The 24,033-nt window shown below is 39.4% G+C and overlaps 3 protein-coding genes and 1 non-coding gene across 4 annotated transcripts in view; all 4 read right to left on the bottom strand.

Annotated features, from left to right (window-relative positions):
* PPM1E (protein phosphatase, Mg2+/Mn2+ dependent 1E) overlaps nucleotides 1-8,057 on the bottom strand; it is a 192,210-nt gene extending 184,153 nt beyond the window's left edge. The window contains exon 1 of the mRNA XM_060133973.1: nucleotides 7,615-8,057. Coding sequence (XP_059989956.1) covers nucleotides 7,615-8,057 — 443 coding nt within the window. The remainder of the gene's footprint in view (nucleotides 1-7,614) is intronic.
* Nucleotides 362-832, bottom strand: LOC132511042 (small ubiquitin-related modifier 2-like). The gene has a single exon (XM_060133754.1). The coding sequence runs from the start codon at nucleotides 830-832 to the stop codon at nucleotides 488-490; it is 345 nt and encodes a 114-aa protein (XP_059989737.1). The 3' UTR covers nucleotides 362-487.
* Nucleotides 782-885, bottom strand: LOC132512411 (U6 spliceosomal RNA). The gene has a single exon (XR_009538141.1). It is a non-coding gene; the product is annotated as a U6 spliceosomal RNA (small nuclear RNA).
* A 1,960-nt stretch (nucleotides 8,058-10,017) lies between the features above and the next one.
* RAD51C (RAD51 paralog C) overlaps nucleotides 10,018-24,033 on the bottom strand; it is a 55,038-nt gene continuing 41,022 nt past the window's right edge. The window contains exon 8 of the mRNA XM_060134608.1: nucleotides 10,018-10,144. Coding sequence (XP_059990591.1) covers nucleotides 10,096-10,144 — 49 coding nt within the window. The 3' untranslated portion in view covers nucleotides 10,018-10,095. The remainder of the gene's footprint in view (nucleotides 10,145-24,033) is intronic.

The following is a 24,033-nucleotide window of genomic DNA, read 5'->3' as shown; positions in this document are numbered from 1 at the left end:
AAAGACAGATTGTAACATGTAACAGCTACATACAAAGAAGTTGTAAAATTGTCCTTTGTTTTACAATGATAAATGAAAAACATTAAAATTCTCCAATCGAACAAGGTATGCAAGAATTTTTATGTTGTTCTTTTTTTGTTAAACAGTGAGAGCAAAATAACTTACTGGAATATAAAGATAAGAGCTGATGAGCATGCCACTAATGGAGAAAAGGGGGTATCTTCACAGAACCAGTATTTTTCCCCATTCCATCTCCATCTGATGTCGATCAAAACATACCACTGGCCATTTACTTTAAAAAAAATGCAATATGCTTGTACACCGTTTACTTTATGTACAATAAAGGAATGGAGAAGGGGAAAATGAAAGAATAGAGAAACTATATAGCAGGAGTCAGGATGTGATGGAACCCAATTGCGGTTTTCTAATTGAGAATGTCTTCTTGGTCTGGAGGAACAATTCTGGAGTAAAGTAGCAGGTTCCCTTTTTAGTAGACACCTCCCGTCTGCTGCTGGAACACATCTATTGTATCTTCATCCTCCATTTTCAGCTGTGCAGGTGTGTCTGTTTCACTGATTGGCTGCCCATCAAATCGGAATCTGATCTGCCTCATTGACAAACCCTGTTGTTCACAATAGGCTCTCATTAGTTTACTAAGTGGCGTATGCCTCTTAATCTTAAACTGCACCACAGAACCATCCTGCCTCATCAAATTATTATGATCGTTGTTGTCAGTCTTGACTCCTTCCTTGGGCTTTTCGTCGGCCATGGAGAGCAACAGTCTCCTCAGGAATGCTTCACGAATTTGCGTGTCATCTTTGTGCAGGGCCATGCTAATCTTCTGTATCCTTCCAATTTCAGTATATGTGCTGTCAAAGCGAGCACTTTGCAGGAATCTTTAAAGTCAACTGTCTATTTTGTAAGGGCTAATTTTGTTAAAACCAGTAAATATAATCAATGAATCAATTTAATGAGAGCAGGTAAACTGAAATAATTCATAATGTTCTGAAAATTGGAGTAAGGGTGCCACTGTCAACTCTTCTAAGCTAAGAAACTTGCACTTCATCAGGATACCTCATTTACCACGTCTGACATGAAGTCAGTTGTCGTACAGAACAAGCTGCCAACCTCAATCAATATATCAAGTATTACTAGCACCTAACTTCATTATTTTTTTTTGGCCACACCGTGTGTCTTGCAGGATATCTTAGTTCCCCCACCAGGGACTCAACCCAGGCCACGGCAGTGAAAGTACTGAGTCCTAACCACTGGTCAGCAAGGGAATTCCCTTAAGTTCATATTTTGTATACAAGGAAAAAGATTTTAATATTTTATTCCTTCACTGAAATGGATTATTTTGGGTACACCTTATTTTGAAGACCATTAGTTAAGTAAAAGATATATAAATATTCGTGGACAAAAAAACAATAAACAAGTGCTACAAAAGGAGTAAGCACTGGGTATTCTGTAAGAGGATGTGGAAGAGACACCTAACTCATTTTGAGTGTGAGGTTGGTGAACAAAGGAAGTGATGTTAGATGGAGACCTAAAGAATGGGTAAGAGATTGGACTGGGTGAGGTGAGGGTGGGATAGCATGGTAGATCAAGAAGAAGGAATAGTATGTTATGTCCAAAGGTGCAGAGGTAAGAGCAAACACAACACATTCAAACTAATATATTAATAGTCTAAAACAGCTGAAGTGTAGCTTCTAGAGGTGGGATGGACTGGGTGGATAGTGATTCAGGGATGAGGCTGATAAGATTATAAAGCTTTGTTTGGATTTTATCTAGAGGGCAATGGAGAAATAGGTGATGAAGGTGTACAGTAAATAATTGGCTTTGCCCAAAGAGAGGTCTGGCCTTTGTCCTCAGCTCCTGGGAGTAACCTCTAAATCCCTATTTCTAAAGTAATAGGATTGTCTTTGTTATTCAGGTGGGCCCCTTGGATCACATGGTATCAGCCTGAGGGGAGACTGGAAACTAAGTTCAACCATGTGAGCAATCAATCAGTAAGTCCCAATAAAAACTCTGGACACTGCAGCTCAGGTGAGCTTCTTGGGTTGGCAATACTCCATGAGAGAGAAACACATCGCTGAGGACAATGGAAGCATCACATTTGAAACCCTTCTAGATAGCACCTCATGCATCCCTTCCTTTGGCTGGTTCTAATTTGTATCTTTTCCTTATAATGAACCATAATCCATTAATATAATAGCTTTCAGCGAGTTCTTTCTAGTGAATTATCAAATCTGGAGGTGTTTTTGAGAAACCCCAAACTTACAGTCAGTGTCAGAAGTGAGGGTGGTCTTGTGTGGACTCTTCCCTCTAACTATGTATTTAGACCCTAACTCCTTGCAAACTTCTGCCTCAGGCAGACCGGCTTTCTGGAGGACTGTGCCTTTGACCTCACGGAACTCCACGGAAAGAGTAAAAATGTTTAAGCAGTGGGTGATAATTAGTCAATCTACATAATCTAGACTCTAGAGGAATCACTTTGGCTACACTGGGGAGAATATATTGGAGAAGAGTAAGACTGGGAAGAGATTACAGTAACAGTGGGGATGGTGAAGGACATATTTATGAGATATTTATAAGGGAAAATTTGACTGAATGTGAGGGTGAGAGAAGGAGAAATCAGGGATGAACCGACCAAAAAGAGAATTAGGTTTTAGTTTTGTCTTATGCAGGGGAGAGAGAGGGAGTTGGAGGATTAAATTCAGTTTTGGACAGTTTGAGAAGATACTTAGACATCTAGATAGAGCCATTCAATTAGCAGTCAAAGCAGGGACAGAGACAGTCAGGAGCCATTAGCATAACTACAATAACCAAAATCATGGGAGAGATTGATGTTGACTATAGACAAATAAGTCAACCGCACTTGAAAAGGCCAAGGACCAGGACTTCCCTGGTGGCGCAGTAGATAAGACTCCGCACTCCCAATGCAAGGGGCTGGGGTTCCATCCTTGGTCAGGGAACTAGACCCCACATGCATGCCGCAACCAAGAGTTCACATGCCACAACTAAGGTGCCTGCATGCCGCAACTAAGGAGCCCACTTGCCACAAGTAAGGAGCTGGCAAGCTGCAACTAAGGAGCCCAAGTGCCACAACTAAGGAGCCCGCCTGCTGCAACCAAGAGCCAGTGCAACCAAATACATAAATATTTTTTTAAAAAAAAAGAAAGAAAGAAAAGACCAAGGACCAAATACCAATATAAAAGGGTTAGGCAGAGTATTAAAAGCTCACAGAGAAGTGGCAGCCCGAGAGGTAGAAGAAAAACCTGAAAAGTATGGCTTACACTGAATGGTTGGTATTTATTTTCTTCTTTTTGCTACTTCTTACTACCTTTTAATAAGAAAAAAAGGTACTCTAAATGAGTAGCATAACTTGCATCCATGTATTTTTCCATATATATACATAGACAAAGCTTAATGGTTTTCTAACCTATCTCAAAGTCATTAATGAGTCACATAACTCAATATAACTGAATTATTAGTATCTATAAACAATGATTTTCTTTTCCAAGCCATTTTTAAAGTGCCCACCCTCATTACTACTGTAAACCTTCTGTAAGTACTTAACTTTGTCAGGCTGCTGGGACATCTGTCTCCCCCCTTGAGAAGTTCAACCCAGACTAAATGAATAACTGAGGAAAAAACTGCTCTAAAAACGTAATGACATATAGCTCTAATAAAGACTTCAGAGTATTTGTTTCTTCTGGGTTAAAACAAATAGATTTATCCCCAGTAAAATATAGAGAAACAGAATACAGTATTGACCCATGTAGCCTAGCCAAGGTTATTCATATCTGCTACAAGATCAGCTGTAAATTTTATTGGCAAATTATTTCAAAGCTATAAAATATCTCACCTCCACCTTTTCAAAGAGATTCATTAACCTCAGAAATCCTAATATTATATCATTAGAAAGTATTTATTTTAATCTCTTGGGGGGCATTTTAGTTTAAAGGAGTAAAGGAGATAATTTTTATACTAACAGCTAAAGGTTCCAAATCATTGGAATATTTTATTGACAAGTAATAGACTAATTCAGTGATACAGTTCTAAAGTATTGCATGAATTTATTATTGATTCTTAAGGTTTAATTAGTTGAAACAAAATTGTTTAAATGGTCCTTTAAAAAAAGTATTTAGAAAAATTTAAAAAAATAATAAATAAATAAAAAATAAAAAAAGTATTTAGGGGGGCTCCCTGGTGTCGCAGTGGTTAAGAATCTGCCTGCCAGTGCAGGGGACACAGGTTCGAGCCCTGGTCTGGGAAGATCCCATATGCCACAGAGCAACGAAGGCCGTGTGCCACAATTACTGAGCCTGCGCTCTAGAGCCCGCGGGCCACAACTACTGAAGCCTGCGCACCTAGAGCCCGTGCGCCTAGAGCCCGTGCTCTACAACAAGAGAAGCCACCGCATGAGAAGCCCGCGCATCACAACAAAGAGTAGCCCCCGCTCACAGCAACTAGAGAAAGCCCAGGCACAGCAACGAAGACCCAACGCAGCCAAAAATAAATAAATTAAATAAATTTTTTTAAAAAAAGTACTTATAGTCCACAACAGACATCTTTCTCATCCAAGGGGATTTTTACCATTTTGAATTATTTTTCTTTCAAAATGTTACATGTTTATATCTAGCAGAGAAATATCTAAGTACATATTTCCTATTTTGAAGGCTAACGGCAAAATTCTATCCCAAACACTGAAAAACTTTTAAGTTGCTAATTATAACCATATTTTGTCCATTCAAACCTTGATCCTTTACTTATCTAAGTAACTGCTTATCTCAAGCTAATCCTAAACTTTGTGTTTACCAAAATGAAGAATGATAAATATATCTGCTGTTCTTATTCTAAAAACTCTGAGAGAAGCAAAATAGTGAGAAAAGCATTCACTATACTTTTAAAAGTAAAATTTCAGCCAGTGTATACATAAACAGTATTGAGAAGGTAAGCACCCTTTTTTCTTCAGCGAACCTCAGTCTGTTTAGCAGTTTCATACTGTATATTTCTAAAATACTAACAGAAAAAAACACGCTAGAGACTTATGAAACTGTTATTATATGCAGTGTTATTTTCTTCTTACATTAGTCCCAACTGTGAAATTGGTGAATATATATTTCAGGTAACTTCATTTAAGAATTTTAGCACTATTTGACAAGCATGACAGAGCTTTTAAAGAATATTAAGAATTCCCAAAATAAACAGAGTGGGTATTTGAGAAAATATTTTGGGAAAAAAAAATCTTCACCTTCTCCAAATTAGCAATTCCAACATATCCCTAATCAGAATTATTTCAAAGTATTTCCTAGGAAATTTGACAATCCAACATTTCAAATATGTCGGAGAGTTCTGAGGTTCAGAGATTATGGAAATGTTGGAATCATTTGTACATAATTTGTCATTTCTGAATCTGGATCCTCAGTTCTCTCATCTGTAAAATAAAGCGAACAGGAAAATGACCTATCTCTCCAATGTTCCAGTCTCGATTCTTGTGGCTAAGTGATATGATTTTCCTTTATAAATAATAAAATAAAAAATAAAAGCATTAGAAGTATGTGTTTTTAAACTGTGAGACTTTGGGGTTTGTTTGTTTGTTTTTAATCTGTTAAGGACCTTGAAGATACTTTACATAAACAAGCCAGCCATTTTATATCTGAATAAAAATAGGTTAATAGCTTCTGCACAAAACAGTATATATGATGAAATCTCTGATTTAAGGTGAAATAATGTTTTCCAACTTTAATTTTGCTAGTTTTACTTCAAATCTAAACTTCTGTTCTCAATTAGATGGCCATTTTATAATTTAAATACTTTTCTAGTTTATACATGTATTGAAAATCTTGCTTCCTTTCCATGTGGAAAAACACACATCTACTTACCATCATCTTTATATAGATTTCATTTTTTAAAAAACTTTGGCACATGTTCAAAGTTGTTCTAAAGTAATGACTCTTTTTTTAAAAATGGACCTTCTCTAATATTTAAATGTGTGTTTCTTTAATTCTGCAACTGCATTTGTAAAGGTAAGAACTGTCAAAATAGAATTAGTCTGATGCTGAGATACACCCTTCCACTTTGGTAAACGTTTCCGTTTTATTTTAAGCAGGAAGTCTTAAGTGTCTTTATATAGTATTAAAAATGACATTTCATACGCCCTTTTCTATGATACTTTACAAACACTAGGAAGAAATACTCTAAGATGTTAATACTGTTTATATCTGGGTAGTGGTATTACATGCCATTTTATCTTTTACATTTCCCCAAAAGCATTATTACTTTGGTAACCAGATAGTATTTTAAAATTAAATTTTAAATAGAGTATAAAGTGTGGGACATCAACACAGTCCACTTCTACAGCAGACATTTAAATACTTTTTCCCTACTGACAAGCCTCTGTTTTAACAGGAAGAGTGATTTATCAGGTGTCTGTTAGGTTGGATAAAGACAAAACATTTACTTTCCAGGTCCTTCTCTTAATCTAAGTTTTTGAGAAGATCCAAGAAGTGAATTTAACTGCAATGAATCTTGCAGTAGTAAACTTTCTGAGGGGTACAGAGTAACACCTTTCATTACAACTATCAGCAGAATAGGGAAAGACTCCCCAGGTTTACCAGTGTTCTCGGAAACTTGTTCGTATTCTCCTTTGTCATTATTTCAGAACAATTCCATTTAGAAAGAAAAGCAATTGTAAACTTTCTATTTCAAGCCCATAAAAACTGGGATGAAACGAAAAGCCTTGACCTTTCTATTTTAGACTTTCATCTGTGTAGCTAAGCCACCTGCTTTCTCTCCCCTACCCCATCTACTTAATGGACTGAAAATACTGCACCTAATTGCAATTTTATCAAACCAGCCAGAGTTTTCCACTTTAACGAATTACAACTGTCTTTCACCTGAAGGCTCGCATGTAAAATTTTGCTCACTCGTCCCTCCCAATTCCTTCCCACCTCCCTCAACTGTGAGTTATCAAATGTCGTTAGACGAAGATACTAGGCTTCCATGTATTAAGCCATCTACACTTTCAACACCGAGAGCCCGACAGAAAATCTACTCCAGTCTCTCCTCCTGTGGATCTGGCGCTGGGATTATCATCTTTGTTGCGGTTACGCAGGAAGCACCTAGCAGCTCTGCCTAGAAAGGAGTCCCGTCTCTCCGCCGCCAAACAACACGGGACTCAGGCTGGGAACAGGCAGACCCGGGTGGGAAGAAACCTCCAGGAGGAAGAAGAGAGCTGGGAAGAGGGAGCTCTCAAGACTGGAAGGAAGGACCTTGCAAGGCACGAAGGGGAAAGGGTGTGTGAAGTGGAGCAAGAAGTGGGCGGCAGGGGAGAAGCGGGAAGCAAGGGGACGGCGCCCGGCGGAAGGGCGCGGGGGGCGGCTCCCGGGCCGGGTAGGAGGCGCGGGGGCCGCGGCTGGCGTGGGCAGCTCGCAGACAACAGCCCAAGTCCGAGCAGCGGGGGCGCTTTCAACCGCGCCAGGCGCCAGCGTTGCGGGGGGGGGGGGGCATGAAGAGCGGAAAGAGCAGTTTGAGGGGCCGAGGGAGTCGCGTCGAGGCCGGCGAGGCGGGGACAGCGGGCCCACCCCCAACCAAGCCCCGCTACTTAACTATTTGTAGAGCTGCTGCAGGCACAGGTCCAGGCTCTCGCCCTCCACCTCCTCGCGGGTGATGCGCTCCGACAGCGGCCGCGGGAGCGGGGGCAGCGGCGGCAGCTGGGGCTGCGGCGGCGGTGGCACGGCCGACTGCCCCCGAGCTGCCGCCGCCTCTTCCTCCTCGCCCTCCGCCGCCACCACCTCCTCCTCGGGCTCGGGGTCTTGCTCCTGCTCTTGCTCCCCCTCCTCCGTCGCGGCTACAGTGGCCGCCTCCTCCCCGGGTTCCTCAACCGAAGCCTCGGGCGCCTCAGCCGCTACCAGTTCGGACTCGGGCTCGGGCTCCGACTCGGGTTCGGGTTCCGGCTCGGGCTCGCCGCCGCCGCACGGTCCGCGAAACTCGCCCAAGAATAGCTCCAGGAAGCGCCGGTAAGTTTTCTCCTCGGGGCTGCAGCCGGCCATCGCTGCTCATGCCCCGGAGCCGACCGGGAAGTGGGTGGGGGAAGCCCAGGAAGGGGAGGGGGCTGCTCGCGAGCCTCGGGATCCTGCAAGGGCGGTTAACTGCCGCACCGGCACGAGCGATCAGCACTAGGTTCCTCGGAGAGGGCTCCCGCAGGCGTGCGCGTCGCCGAGCCCGGACGTGCGCGGCCCGGGGGCGGGGGCGGAGCGCGCTGCCCCTCTCTGGTCTGGAGGGAAAGTTGGTCGCGGGCGCGCGCGCGGGGTCCAGCGACGGCCCACCCTCTAGCCCTACGAAGAGCTCAGCCCACGCTGCCTAGAGACTGTCGCCATGGCAACCGGCTCTAATTAAGAATTTCAGGTTCCCTCCCGTCGAGTCCGCGGAGTCGAAAGGGCACTCGACTTGTCCCCTCTCCAACTCTGAATGTCTTCATTGTATGGATATCCTAACCTCAAGTGGATAAGACCGAACTAAGACATCTCCAGGTCTAGCTGTTGGTTCCCACTTGGATTCAGTTTTCCTTATCTGTCCTGCCTTGCTTTAGGGTGCTTATCTGTTGAAAGATACCACAGTGTGAACACCTTTTGTTGTTGATGACACTAATTTAATAGTTTGCGGGGGGAAGGCATCCAACACCTACCAAGTGGTAGTTTCCTTTGCCTACATTCTCTCATTTGATTCTGTGAAGAAAGTGGTGTTATCCTCATTTTTCAAAAAGAGGAAACAGGATTAAGTACACTCCTTTTTTTTTTTAACATTTATTTATTTATTTGGCTGCCCGGTCGCGTGCAGGATCTTTTAGTTGCGGCAGCTGGGGTGGAACCCGGGCCCCCTGCATTGGGAGCACGAAGTCTTAGCCACTGGACCACCAGGGAAGTCCCTAAGTACATTTCCTCTTTTCAAGGTGTCAAAGCTACTAGCCATGGCATTGGAATTAGAACCCAGGTTGTAAGCTTCCAAAGCCTGTCTAGACCCTTTTTCCTGTACTCTTCTCTGCCTCTGAAGATTCCACAGTGTAATAATACGTCTATAAAGCCTTATTTTTAAAAGGCTTTATAGTTTACGAGTCATTTTCATCCCTTTAATCCTTACAATAGTGCCTCAAGTTAGAAGATACTACCATGATTCCATTTTATAGATGAGAAAACTGAGACTTAAATACATTGCGACTTTGCTCAAGGTCACACGCAAGTGATGTAACAAGGACTAAATCCAGGTCTTTCCACTGCAAAGCCATCAGTTTTCCAGCACACCAAGACACCCTTCTTTAGTGTCTGTGTAATATATATTAGACTTTATTACATAATATGTATTTTTTGGTACATTTTGTTTGCTCTTCTTCCCCATCCCCCTGAGCCTTTTTCTTTTGTAGATTGAAACTGGAAGAACTTTAAATTATTCTAATTTTCTTACCAAACTACACACAAACCTACCTACTATTTTTAAGCCTTACTGAGGGGGGTGGGAGAGGGAGAAGCTGTGTTGTTATACAGCTGTATAGATGACAGCATCATTACTGCATACTGCCATGTCCACGGCAACATACAATTCAGCAAAAATATAGTGATTCTTTCTCTACTTTGAAAAACATGTTCACAAAATATCCACCCCATCCTCTCCATTTATTGTTTCTGGGTTTCAGTTGGATTTAGGGTCTGAAATACCATTTCTAGTCAGTTATTAATGGCAGAAGGAGTCTCCCTGCCAACTGTTTTCATATAATACTGTATTCTAAATCCCTGACGTGATACCGTTATTTTAAGAGTAAATGGGTTGATCTCACTAATGTACATTATGGCATCATGTAAAATAGACATCCATTCTCTCCTAGCTTGAGATTAATTAATACACGATAGAAAGCGTATAGTGAGTAATGCACATGAGTCCTCTGTAACTACTTATTTTTGTCTCAAAAGTAAATGGAAAGACCTAATAAATAAGTCTGTTTCCAGACAAGCTAAATGTATTTATACGTGTTTTGTTTAAAACATCACCAGTGTAGAGCAACTTCTTTATGAGATGCCAAGATAGTCTCTAAATTCCTCATTTGTCTTTGTTTTCAATCCACCTGTTCATTTCCGTTTCAGAATGTCTAGAAAAGATTGACAAAACTTATAAGGCTGCAAAACATCAAAATGTCCACAATTTTACATTCCAGCAACTATTTAATATCTCAGAATTTGACATGATGACATTTAGTTCAAGAGTACATAGCTGTCAACTGTAACAATTCACATCAAGCTACACCTTCCTATTTTGTAATGTAGTTGCCCCCCTCACCTAGGTGACATTCATTTGTGACATTAATTTATGACTCAACCCACATATCAAAGGGAAGTGTTATATGTTGGGGAAACATTACTACTAAAAGAAAAAGGCTACACCTCCACATTACTATAAATGAGAGGTGTGTTTGCTTAGTTTAATAAAGATATTTCTTTACAAAAGATCAGTATGGATCCTATTGCATCCATTTGACAGAGTAGCTTTGCCAGAAGGTTGCTGACAGCAGTGCTGGGATCTCAGAGCAGCTGTGTAAGATGATTTTGCCATCGTCAAGAAGTCTTTTTAGTCATTATTTTGCATTGCTTTACTTTCCTCTTCAGTTCCTCTCCTCTTATACTTCCCTAATCCCCTTTCTTGCTGTCTATTTTAAAATATTGAGCTATAAAAGACATATGTATTAAGTGTTTTTAAGTGGTTTTTTTTTTTGAGATTTGTCATAAGAATTGTTCTCCCTCTAACCCTTAGCTCTTTGGAGGAAATGCACATGTTCTTTCATGGACATTCATTGTAATGATGATATTTATAATATTAAAGAGGGGAATTCCCTGGTGGTCCAGTGACTGGGACTCAGTGCTTTCACTGCCAAGGGCCCAGGCTCAATCCCTGGTCGGGGAACTAAGATCCCACAAGCCGCACAGTGCGGCCAAAAGAATAAAAATTTAAAAAATAAAAAAGATTAAAGAGAATTGTTGAGTTGGGCAGTTTCTTATATGACCCAGTAATCCCTCTCCCAAATATTTACCCACAAGAAATGAAAACACATCCACCAAACACATACACAGATACACATCACCAAAAAAACCTTGTATATAAATGTTTTCAATAACTTTATTCATAACAGCTCAAACTTGGAAATAACCCACATGTCCATCAGTAGATGAACGGATAAACAAATTAGAGTATATTCATACAATGGACTACAACTCAGCAAAAAAAAAAAAATCAACTACTGATAAACACAAAAACGTGGGTGAATCTCAAAAACATGCTGAGTAAAAACAATCCAGGCGCAGAAGAGTACATACTCCACGATTCCATTTATATGAAATTCTAGAATAGGCAAAACTATAGTAACAAAAAGCAGATTAGTGATTGCCTAGGACTGATGTGGGGTGGATGATTCATGGCAAAGGATTAAGACAGAATTTTGTGGGGGTGATTAGAATGTTTGATGTCTTGACTGGGTGGTTATATAGGTGTATTTGTCAAAAATAATCAAAGTGTACATTTTAAATAAGTGTATTGTATGTAAATTATACCTCAATAAAGTTGATTTTTAAAGTTAAAAATAATTGACTACTGTTTAGTCTTTTTGTTCTCATATCCATTCCTTCTCCTACCTTGCTCTCCTCTGTATTGTAGAGATACTGACTCTTTCAAGCTGCATTCACCAGGTTCCTTGACAGCTGACTTCCAGCTGAGATTTGCCCAGTGGGCGACATCGGCAGGAAATTGGAAGGTGGAAGGAAAGGAAAAAAGCCAAGATATTTCTTCCCTGTCCCATACCTCAGTCCTAATGCTTGCTGCATCTCCTTTATAGCTTTGCTCCCTCTAAACCTGTCCATTGGAATTCCAGCTTTTGTCTGTGACACCAGTCCCTGAGCTCCAGAAACATCATCTTCTTCCATTTGTCCATCAGCCTAGAGATGGTAGCTGGTTTTAGCTTCCTAATCTTGCCTGCTATGGACTGAATATTTGTGTTCTCCAAAAATTCATGTGTTTAAATCCAAACCCCCAAAGTGAAGGTATTAGGAGGTGGGGCCTTTGGGAAGTGATTAGGTTATGAGGGCACAGCCCTCATGAATGGGATTAGTGCCATTAAAGATGAGGTCCGGGCTTCCCAGGTGGCGCAGTGGTTGAGAGTCTGCCTGCTGATGCAGGGGACACGGGTTCGTGCCCTGGTCCGGGAAGATCCCACATGCCGCGGAGCGGCTAGGCCCGTGAGTCATGGCTGCTGAGCCTGCGCGTCCGGAGCCTGTGCTCTGCAACGGGAGAGGCCACAACAGTGAAAGGACCGCGTACTGAAAAGAAAAAAAAAAAAAAAAAAAAAGATGAGGTCCAACCACCTAGAGGGGTGGGATAGGGAGGGTGGGAGGGAGGGAGACACAAGAGGGAAGAGATATGGGGATATATGTGTATGTATAGCTGATTCACTTTGTTGTAAAGCAAAAACTAACACACCATTGTAAAGCAATTATACTCCAATAAAGATGTTAAAAAAAAAAAAAAATGAGGTCCAAGAGAGACCCCTCTCCTTTCTAAATGTGAGAACACGGTAAAAAGCCTGCTGTCTGTGCTAGACACTGAATCTGCCAGAACACTGCTCATGGAACTCCTAGCCTCCAGAACTGTGAGAAATAAATTCCTGTTTATAAGCCACCATATTTATGGTTTTTTTGTTTTAGCAGCCCAACCAGACTAAGACACTGCCTCACCTTCCCCTTTTGGCTTTTTAGCTCTTCTATCACTTGTGTAACCAATTTCCTGTATTCTACTCCCTCTGTTTTCTTAACTGGATCTCAATTGACACAATAACAAATAATACTTTAAAGAATGATAAAATATATATATAAAAGAACTATAAATGGACCAAGCTGACATTAAAGCAAGTTTAGGTCTTCAAAGGTACTACTCGAACACTGAGTTTACTTGAAGTCAGCAGTAAATGATTTCCTGGAATTAAAAATTATGAATAGGCTGCTAGTGGTTCAAGGGTAAGGAGGGAAGGATGAATAGGTAGAACATGGGATTTTTAGGGAAGCAAAGACTATTTTGTATGATACTACAATGGTGGATACAAATCATTAGACATTTGTCAAAAGCCGTAGAACATACAACACAGAGTGATTCCTAGTGTAAACTATGTACTTTGGTTAATAATAATGTATCAATATTGGCTAATCAGTTGTAACAAACATACCTCACTAGTGTAAGATGTTAATAATTGGGGAAACTGTGAGAGGGACTTACATATATCTCTGGTCTAGTGCCTAGGCAAATGTTTAAGGCTAGGCCTAATGACGAATGTTATATTGCAAATATAAAACTGCGTAATTTCTCATTCATATTTTTTCAATTGATGGAACGATAACTAATATATAAGTACTTTTTAAGATATACATTTTTTAAATTTATTTTTAGCTTTTTTGGGTCTTTGTTGCTGCGCGGGCTTTCTCTAGTTGCGGTGAGCGGGGGCTACCCTTCGTTGCAGTGCGCGGGCTTCTTATCGTCGTGGCTTCTCTTGTTGTGGAGCACAGGCTCCAGGCATGCAGGCTTCAGTAGCTGTGGCACGTAGGCTCAGTAGTTGTGGCCTGCGGGCTCTAGAGCTCAGGCTCAGTAATTGTGGTGCACGGGATTAGTTGCTCCGCAGCATGTGGGATCTTCCCGGACTAGAGCTCAAACCCGTGTCCCTTGCATCGGCAGGCAGATTCTTAACCACTGCACCACCAGGGAAGCCCACTTTTAAAGATATTAATTCGATTGTGTTGTCAAACTGACTTGTAGGGAGCAAGAGAATACCTGTCAACTGAAAAAACTGAGCACATAAATGTTTTCAAATAAGAACATCTTCCTCCTTTCTTCTCAATATACCCTACCTACATCCTCTACATCCTAGATTAATATTATAACTTTTAAATCATATCCATTTGCTGCCAAAAATATTACTGCTATATTACTGTTTATTCCTCTTCTCTTGATGGCTAATATGTTCATACTGCAGCAAGAGTCCACAGATGTCAAAATTAAAAATCACATCAGGTAATAACAGGTCCACATGCACTATTTTCATCAGTTTTAAAAAGCAAAGAAGTCCCCAAAACAGGTTCTAACTTTTTTTCTTAATGTTTTTACCATTAATGATAACAATCTTTTTTTAATCTTGCTTAGTTCTTTGAGGAATAAAAAAAAAATTTAACTTATTATGACATGCTTATGAAATAGGAAGAGGGCAGGTGTTGATGGTAATTTCTGATGAGGATACTATAAATGGCAAAGATGTAATATATTCCTTCTATAATAAATGGTTCTTCTAAAATGAATTGACTCCAGGGACTTCCCTGGTAGTCCAGTGGCTAAGACTCCATGCTCCCAATGCAGGTGGCCTGGGTTCGATCCCTGGTCAGGGAACTAGATCCCACATGTCGCAACTAAGAGATTGCATGCCAGAACTAAAGATCCTGCATGCTGCAACTAAAAGATCCCACATGCCACAACTAAAGATCCCACACGCCACAACGAAGATCCCGCATGCCACAACTAAGACCCAGCACAGACAAATAAATAAATACATTTTTTAAAATTTAAAAAATAAAACGAATTGACTCAAAAAAAATCCACTTCAACATTTTGCTACTAGTTTTCACTTTACAAAAACCAAAAAGCACTTTATGGTGGTTAAAAAAACCTATATTATCTAATTTTTTAATTTATTTATTTTATTTATTTATTTTTGTCTGCATTGGGTCTTGCTGTGCGTGGGCTTTCTCTAGTTGCGGAGAGTGGGGGCTACTCTTCATTGCGGCGCATGGGCTTCTCATTGCGGTGGCTTCTCTTGTTGCGGAGCATTGGCTTTAGGCACACAGGCTTCAGTAGTTATAGCACGTGGGCTCAGTAGTTATAGCACGCGGGCTCAGTAGTTGTGCCTCACGGGCTCTAAAGCACAGGCTCAGTAGTTGTGGCACACGGGCTTAGCTGCTCCACAGCGTGTGGGATCTTCTAGGACCAGGGCTCGAACCCGTGTCCCCTGCATTGGCAGGTGGATTCTTAACCACTGCGCCACAAGGGAAGCCCTAATTCCCTTTATATATTTACTTAGAATAAATACATGCAAGAATTGAGTGATATTGATCATGTTCTCTTTTAGTCAGCAGATGCCTATTACCCACTCTGGAGCATTCATCAAAAAGTCCAACTGCTTTTTTATTTTATTTTATTTTATTTTGCCAACTGCTTTTTTAAATGAAAAAGAAGCAGACAACTAAATATGAAAACTCCACACAAAGGTGTCTCCTATGCTCAGATAATACCAGACACTTTATTCTTCATTGAGTGTGGAGCTGATGGAATTGAGCCACAGTGACATTTGTGACTAGAGGGGAAGATGGAAACGATTCCATTAACCTAGAGTGCTGTAACATATGGTAATCATAAGTGGTAGAATAGCTGGGTTGGACAAGGGTAAAGTAAGCCATGTGGCACAGACATTACCAATTACCACACATGGTAACCATGCTGATACAATGTAGCTTCTCCAGAAAGGAAATGATTTGGGCATATGAATTGGTTTTCTGGCTTATGAAAGAGTGATCTATAAATGACATATCTGGCACCAATATAGCACATGTGGTTTCCAGTAATTTTGCAAGTTGGGGGCTATTAAGATTTGAAGAACCTCCATATACCTAGATGCATGCAGTTATTTGCACAATGCATTGCAGTTATTTGCACAAAGGCAGCAAATCAATATTTATGCAAAATAAACTTGGGTCATTCATATATAAAATTATTTTTCAAGTATCTTTTTTAAGTGTCACATAAAATCCTGGAATTTTGTATCTCTGAAAAAATAATTTTATGACTGTTTAAGGTATAAAGTTTATGGTCATGGCAAAAGTTCAAGATTAGATCTAAACTGTACTGGGAGATGGAATTACATTTGTTCCAAATATTGGCAAAAATATTGATTTTTGAAAGAAACATGATGAAAACTGTGTTTTAAGAAAATTAATATACAAATATTCTTTCAGAAGAAACACTGAAGGCTGAAAGATCAGTTGGGTAATGGAAGATAATGAGAGTACAGAAGAGAATGGTGTCAGTGGGAATGAAGATGAACACAAGAAACTAAAAGACACTCTACAGGAAGATCTGAAATTCTAAGAAGACACCTGAAGATGCAACTTAGGAAGAGCCAGTAACCCACCCAGAGAGGCTCTCAAGTGGCTATTCTGGCTATCTATTGCTGCAAAACAAACTACTGCAAAACTTAGTGGCTAAAACAAAAACGACCTAATAAGAACCTACTGTATAGCACAGGGAACTCTACTCAATACTCTATAATGGTGTGTATGGGAAAACAATCTAAAAAAGAGTGGATATATGTATATGTATAACTGATTCACTTTGCTGTACACCTGAAACTAACACAACATTGTAAATCAACTATACTCCAATAAAAATTAAAAAAAAAAAACAACACTACCTGTAACTGGGAGACAAATTTGAAAACGATTAGGACAATTAAAATAGAACATTATAGGTTGAGTGTACAGCACAATAAATAAATAAGTAAATAAAACAAAAAGCACTTTACTGTATTTCACAGCTCTGTAGGTTGACTGGGCTCAGCTAGGTGGTTCTCACTTGCAGGTCTCGTGAGGTTGCAGCCTGATAGCAGTTGGTTAGGGATAAAATCATGGCTAGATGTCCAAGAGACTCACTCATATTCTACTTTTTTCCATTTATATTGAAAAAAAATTAAGCAATAAAATGACTAATATGTAAATTATTTTCAGGATATTAATTTGATTGTGTTGCCAAACTGGCAGTTGAGGCTGGCTGTTAACTGGGAGCTCAGCTGGGACCGTCAACTGTAATGCCCACACATAACGTCTCCAATGGCCTTAGGGCAATCAGAGGTCTTACATGGTAGCTTAGAGTTCCAAGATTGAGTGTTTCAGTGAATAAGACAGAAGGTGTTACCTGGTGTCATAAATCAATAGCATTACTTCCGTGGTACTCTATTGGTCAAAGCAGTAATAGGCACATGTGGATACAAGAGAAGGGGACATAATATACCCCAACCTCCTGATGGGAGGAGTGTCAAAGAATTCATCTTGAAACTACCATAGTAACATTTACCTGCATGAATTTATGACAAAGTTTAGCAACTTAAACTTGGAAGCTCAGAAATTTGAGTGTTCCACAACCTAAGTGTCCATCAATGGATTATTGGATAAAGAAATTGTGGAATACATATATATATATATGCATATATACATATACATACATACAATGGAATATTATTCAGCCACAAAAAAAATGAGGAAATCCTGGGAACTTCCCTGGAGGTCCAGTGGTTAGGACTCCACACTTCCACTGCAGGGGGCACAGGTTCGATCCCTGGTCAGGGAACTAAGATCCCACATGCTGCGTGGTGTGGCCAAAAAAAATAAAATGAGGAAATCCTGCCATTTGCAACAGCATGGATGGGCATTGAGGGCATTATGCTAAGTGAAGTAAGTCACACAGAGAAAGACAAACACTGTATGAGCTCACATATTTATAGAATCGAAAACAAACAAACCCATAGAAAATGAGATCAGATCTGAGGTTACCAGAGGCAGAGTGTTGGGGAAGGGGGAATTGGAGAAAGGTGGTCAAAAGGTACAAACTTCCAGTTACAAGATGAATAAGTATCAGGGATACATGCATGAAGATTATAGTTAACACTGCTATATGATATACATGAAAGTCAAGAGAGTAAATCCTAACAGTTCTCATCCCAAGGAAAAAAATTTTCTTCTTTTTGCTTTCTATTTTAATTGTATCTATATGAGGTGATGGATGCTAACCAAACTTATTGCAGTAATCATTTTACAATATATGTAAGTCAAACCATTATGTACACCTTGAATTATGTCTCAATAAACTGGGGGAAAAAAAGAAATTTGAGTTTTCCAAACTTAATTACACGGAAGTATCTTAACTGACACTAACAAATCTCATAAGAAACTGATGTATAAAAATCACAATGACATATGAATTTACAATGAGAACTACTACTTCCATTGAGACCAGACAATTGTATCAATCTGGCTATAACCAAAGTACCTGGGAAATCAAACTATCAACAAATTGACAACTGACGTGCATGGGATCAGACAAGAGTTCATTTCATATTTAAAGCATCAAACCGAGAGAGCCTCATGCAACCATTTCCACAATCAGGATCAGCTATCAGGACCAATCTAAGAAGGACCCTCGTTCCCTTGAGCAGGGCTTGAGTGGTTAAACCAAAGTTAGCTCCATTTTGATCCTTTTTCTACCATACTCTATTGCTTGCCAACACTTCTGATTGACACATTTAAAGAATATGGCCCTATGCCATATTTTCCCAGGTTAGAGTTTCTAACCTAAACGTAATTGATATTTTGGGCCCAGTAATTCTTTGTTATGGGGGGCTGTAACGTACATTTTAGGATGTTTAGCAGCATACCTGATCTTTATCCACTAGATGCCAGTGGCACCTGTCCCTAGCTATTGTGATGAGCAACATATCTCCACAATGCTAAATGTCCCCTGGGAGGCAAAATCACCCCAAGCTGAGAACCACTTCATTAATATAAGAGCGTGGACTCTGCAGTTAGACTTATTTTGACCTTCGGATAGGCTGTTTCCTAGTAGTATGACTTTGAGCAAGTCATAAATTACAACGTACATTCCTTGTTTTTGGTTGCCTGGCAGCTATACCCCTTTGCTAGCAGCATCTCAATCTCTTTGAGGGAATTACCTCTCCTACACTGTATGCAGTTTTGGTAGGCCTCCTCTTGCAGAAGCCACAGATAACTGTACTGACGTTTTCCCCCAGATGCTACCACATTCCAGGGTCAGACACTGACCTAAGTTAGGTCAGTAGAATATTCTCTCCCCTGACTTTGAATCCTGACCAAGTAATAAGGATAGAGAAGGGTGATAGTTCATTCACCTCAGTGGGCTCCTACCATGAGACCATTCCTATGGTCCCTGCTGTCTGGGGCTCTGGAACTAATTAACTAGGTTATGCATTTCCAAGCTGGCTTTTTCTGCCTTCCTATTATTTCTGTAACATACAGTAAATGTTAGCTACTATTAGTAAGGGGTCTTGAAGATTCCATAGTTTAATCCTGAGAGCAAACTTATTTCTCTAGGGTCTTCCCTGGCGGTGCAGTGGTTAAGAATCCGCCTGCCAAAGCAGGGGACACGGGTTCGATCTCTGGTCTGGGAAGAGCCCACATGGCACAGAGCAACTAAGCCCGTATGCCACAACTACTGAGCCTGCGTGCCACAACTACTGAGCCTGTGTGCCACAACTACTGAAGCCCGCATGCCTAGAGCCCATGCTCTGCAACAAGAGAAGCCACTGCAATGAGAAGCCCACGCACCACAATGAACAGTAGCCCCCACTCGCTGCAACTAGAGAAAGCCCACGTGCAGCAATGAAACCCAACACAGCCAAAAAACAAAAACTTATTTCTCTAATTTCCAAGTTCTTAGAGTACAACTTGCTGACACTTGAGCGTACCTGTTATAGAATTAGTAATTTGGCAACTGACTAGATATGTAGTTATTATGAGAGTAAGTCTTTGAGAAAGGTTCTGACATTAAGAGAAATGAAGTAGAATAAGGAAACCAATTTGGGGAAAAATGGGTTTGGTTTTATATATGTCAAATATTTGATAAAACTATGACATTGTTAATTTAAAACAGATTGCAGTGGATTTGGAGCATGGGTGATAGAGCTTAACATGTTGATTTGGGACACAAAAGAGGATTAACATGACGACTGAAATAAGGACTAGAATAATTCTTTTGAGGTTAAGAGAGAAAAGTGCACATTCAACCGGATTCTGTCACTACAAACAGAATCCAATTCTGGCTGATTAAAAAAAAATTAATATTTATTAAATAAATGAATGAAGAAACTCCAAAATTCATGAAGAAAAATGCATTAGCTATAATACTACCATATTTCACTAATTGTCCTACATAGAACTTGCCTTTAGAGTTTGGCTGATATAAGATAGAATACATTGGCATTTTTCATCTAACTGCCTTCTGAGACACCTCTTACTCAGGGGCCCTTTGTCAAATTCAAAACTCAAGGCCATGGTTAACATACAAATAAATTCCAGATGGAGAGATTTAAACATAAAATTACATTTGTTTACAGTTCTCTAAGAAAAAATGGGATTATTTAATAATCATTTAATGGGAAGGTCTAAATAGGACACACAACTCAAACAAAAGTGAAAAACTGACTACATAAACATCTAATTTCTGTGAGACAAAAAAATAAGAGAAACTGGGGAAAATATCTGCCATATCACAAAGGCCTAATACCTTCCTTAATATGTAAAGAACTCTCACAGATTAAAAAGACCAACCACCCAATAAAAAAATGGACAAAAAATAAGAACAGTCAGTTCATAGAAAAGGAAACAGAGTAACTTGTAAGCAAATCAAAAAACATTCAAACTCACTTATAAAAAGAGAAAAGAACAAGAAAATGTTAATATCACACTATGAGATGTCATTTTAATAAACTTATCAAATTGGCAAAAAAGATAAAATATGTTAAGGGCATAAACAGCCTCTCTCAAAGAACATTGGTGGAAGTATACATTGGTAGTATCTCTGGAGGATATGTGGGCAACATCGATCAAAATTCTAAATGCACATACACTCTGACCAATTCCTTATATCCTCACGAACAATTTGATTAATCTAAATATCCATCAATTTAAGAATGATTAAATAAAACGATATTGGTACAATGGAATATCACACAATAATTTTTTAATTGAGAAAATTCTATATGTACCAATACAAAAATAAGGTGCAGTTTGGGTTAAGATTTAGGTGTTGAAGAAAAATTATATTTATATTTTAGATACATGGAATAGCTCTAGAAGATCACACAAGAAACTGGTAATGATGATTGCCCCCTAAAAATGAACTGAGTGACTAAGGTACAGGGGAGGAAAGAAGACTTACTTTTCGCTGAATTTCAAATCTTGTGCAAATATTGCTTAGTAAAAAAAAAATAATTAAAAAATAAAATAAAAAACAAAGACCAGAAAAACATTTCTCTCTTGAAGAACTAATGATAGCAATTATGTTTCCCATTATTAGACCAAGAGTTATATAATCAATTATGTTTTCCTCTTTGCCTTGGTTTATATAACTTAATATAAATTCTCTTTACTTTGCTACTTCACTTTTTCTTATCTGTGTTAATTTTTAAATTTTGAAAATAGGTAGAACATAATTTCCATAAGTTCTCAAGCTCTTCTGAGTGACCCCAACTTTTACATTCTCATAAAATAAGCTATATGTAAAATCACTATCTGAGTATCGATGTATTTAAAAACTCACATCTTACTATACATAACGAGAGTCAAATGGATAGCGGAAGCAAAAAAGGCCTAAGTCAATGGTGAACTAAAACTGAAAACAGGCAAAGGAATATATTGTGGTCGAAAACACATGAAATCTTGTCAACATGTTTTATGCCAAAATCAGTTCTAAGGGAGCAAAATGTTCTGTAAATTCTAACAGTAACAGTAAATTTAGGCACTGACGTTAAGCCAGCCTCTCTCCTGCAACTCAGTGGGTTTTTCTAAAACGTAATAGAACATTTCAACATCATGTCTCAAAATTGAAATGCAATATATTGGGATGGAAACCCTAGAATTATTGATTTTTAAAATTAAAAATGTGTAAATGTCACTCTTCCATATTTCCAGTATTGTTCATTTAAAGTGAATATTTAATAAACGCCTCTGCAAAAACAGAAACCACAAAATTTTGACCAATGAATTTAGCAATCATTTAGTCCCATCTTTTTTTTTTGACATCTTTATTGGAGTATAATTACTTTACAATGGTGTGTTAGTTTCTGCTTTATAACAAAGTAAATCAGTTATACATATACATGTGTTCCCATATCTCTTCCCTCTTGCGTCTCCCTCCCTCCCATCCTCCCTATCCCACTCCTCTAGCTAGGTGGTCACAAAGCACCAAGCTGATCTCCCTGTGCCATGCAACTGCTTCCCACTAGCTATCTATTTTACGTTTGGTAGCGTATATATGTCCATGCCACTCTCTCACTTTGTCCCAGCTTACCCTTCCCCCTCCTCATATCCTCAAGTCCATTCTCTAGTAGATCTGTGTCTTTATTCACGTCTTGCCCCTAGGTTCTCCATGACCATTTTTGTTTTCTTGGATTCCATATATATGTGTTAGCATATGGTATTTGTTTTTCTCTTTCTGACTAACTTCACTCTCAATTACAGACTCTAGGTCCATCCACCTCACTACAAATAACTCCATTTCATTTCCTTTTATGGCTGAGTAATATTCCATTGTATATATGTGCCACATCTTCTTTATCCATTCATCTGTTGATGGACACTTAGGTTGCTTCCATGTCCTGTCTATTGTAAATAGAGCTGCAATGAACATTTTGGTACATGACTCTTTTTGAATTATGGTTTTCTCAGGGTATTTGCCCAGTAGTGGGATTACTGGGTCGTATGGTAGTTCTATTTTTAGTTTTTTAAGGCACCTCCATACTGTTCTCCATGGTGGTGCTGAATTCTCTTAGCTTTTGCTTGTCTGTAAAGCTTTTAATTTCTCTGTCAAATCTGAATGAGATCCTTGCTGGTTAGAGTAATCTTGGTTGTAGGTTTTTCTCCTTCATCACTTTAAATATGTCCTGTCACTCCCTTCTGGCTTGCTGAGTTTCTGCTGAAAGATCAGCTGTTAACCTTATGGGCATTCCCTTGTGTGTTATTTGTTGTTTTTCCCTTGCTGCTTTTAATATTTTTTCTTTGTATTTAATTTTTGATAGTTTGATTAATACGTGTCTTGGCAAGTTTCTCCTTGGATTTATCCTGTATGGGACTCTCTTTGCTTCCTGGACTTGATTAACTATTTCCTTTCCCATATTAGGGAAGTTTTCAACTATAATCTCTTCAAATATTTTCTCAGTCCCTTTCTTTTTCTCTTCTTCTTCTGGCACCCCTATAATTCGAATGTTGGTGCGTTTAATGTTGTCCCAGAGGTCTCTGAGACTGTCCTCAATTCTTTTAATTCTTTTTTCTTTATTCTGCTCTGTAGTAGTTATTTCCACTATTTTATCTTCCAGGTCACTTATCCGTTCTGCTGCCTCAGTTATTCTGCAATTGATCCCTTCTAGAGCATTTTTAATTTCACTTATTGTGTTCCTCATCACTGTTTGTTTGCTCTTTAGTTCTTCTAGGCCCTTGTTAAACGTTTCTTGCATTTTCTCTATTCTATTTCCAAGATTTTGGATCATCTTTACTATCATTATCCTGAATTCTTTTTCAGGTAGACTGCCTATTTCCTCTTCCTTTGTTAGGTCTGGTGGGTTTTTGCCTTGCTCCTTCATCTGCTGTGTGTTTTTCTGTCTTCTCATTTTGCTTAACTTACTGTGTTTGGGGTCTCCCTTTCGTACACTGTTCCTGTCTTGCTAGCTGTTTGGCATAGAGTGTCCAGCACTGCAGCTTGCTGGTCGTTGAGTGAAGTTGGGTCTTGGCGTTGAGATGGGGATCTCTGGGAGATTTTCGCCGTTTGATATTACGTGGAGCTGGGAGGTCTCTTGTGGACCAGTGTCTGAACTTGGCTCTCCCACCTCAGAATCACAGCCCTGATGCCTGGCTAGAGCACCAAGAGCCTGTCATCCACATGGCTCAGAATAAAAGGGAGAAAAATATAGAAGGAAAGAAAGAAAGAAAGAAGATAAAGTAAAATAAAATAAAAAATAATTATTAAGAAAAAAATTTTAACAAGTAAAAAAAGCCAAACCAAAACAAAAAAACATACAGGCAGAACCTTAGGACAAATGGTAAAAGCAAAGCTATACAGTCAAAATCACACAGAGAAGCATACACATACACACTCACAAAAAGA

Source organism: Lagenorhynchus albirostris, chromosome 20 (genome assembly GCF_949774975.1).
Source record: "Lagenorhynchus albirostris chromosome 20, mLagAlb1.1, whole genome shotgun sequence".
NCBI lineage: Eukaryota > Metazoa > Chordata > Mammalia > Artiodactyla > Delphinidae > Lagenorhynchus > Lagenorhynchus albirostris.
Note: the sequence above shows the minus strand (reverse complement) of the source record. Positions and strands in the feature narration are given on the sequence as shown.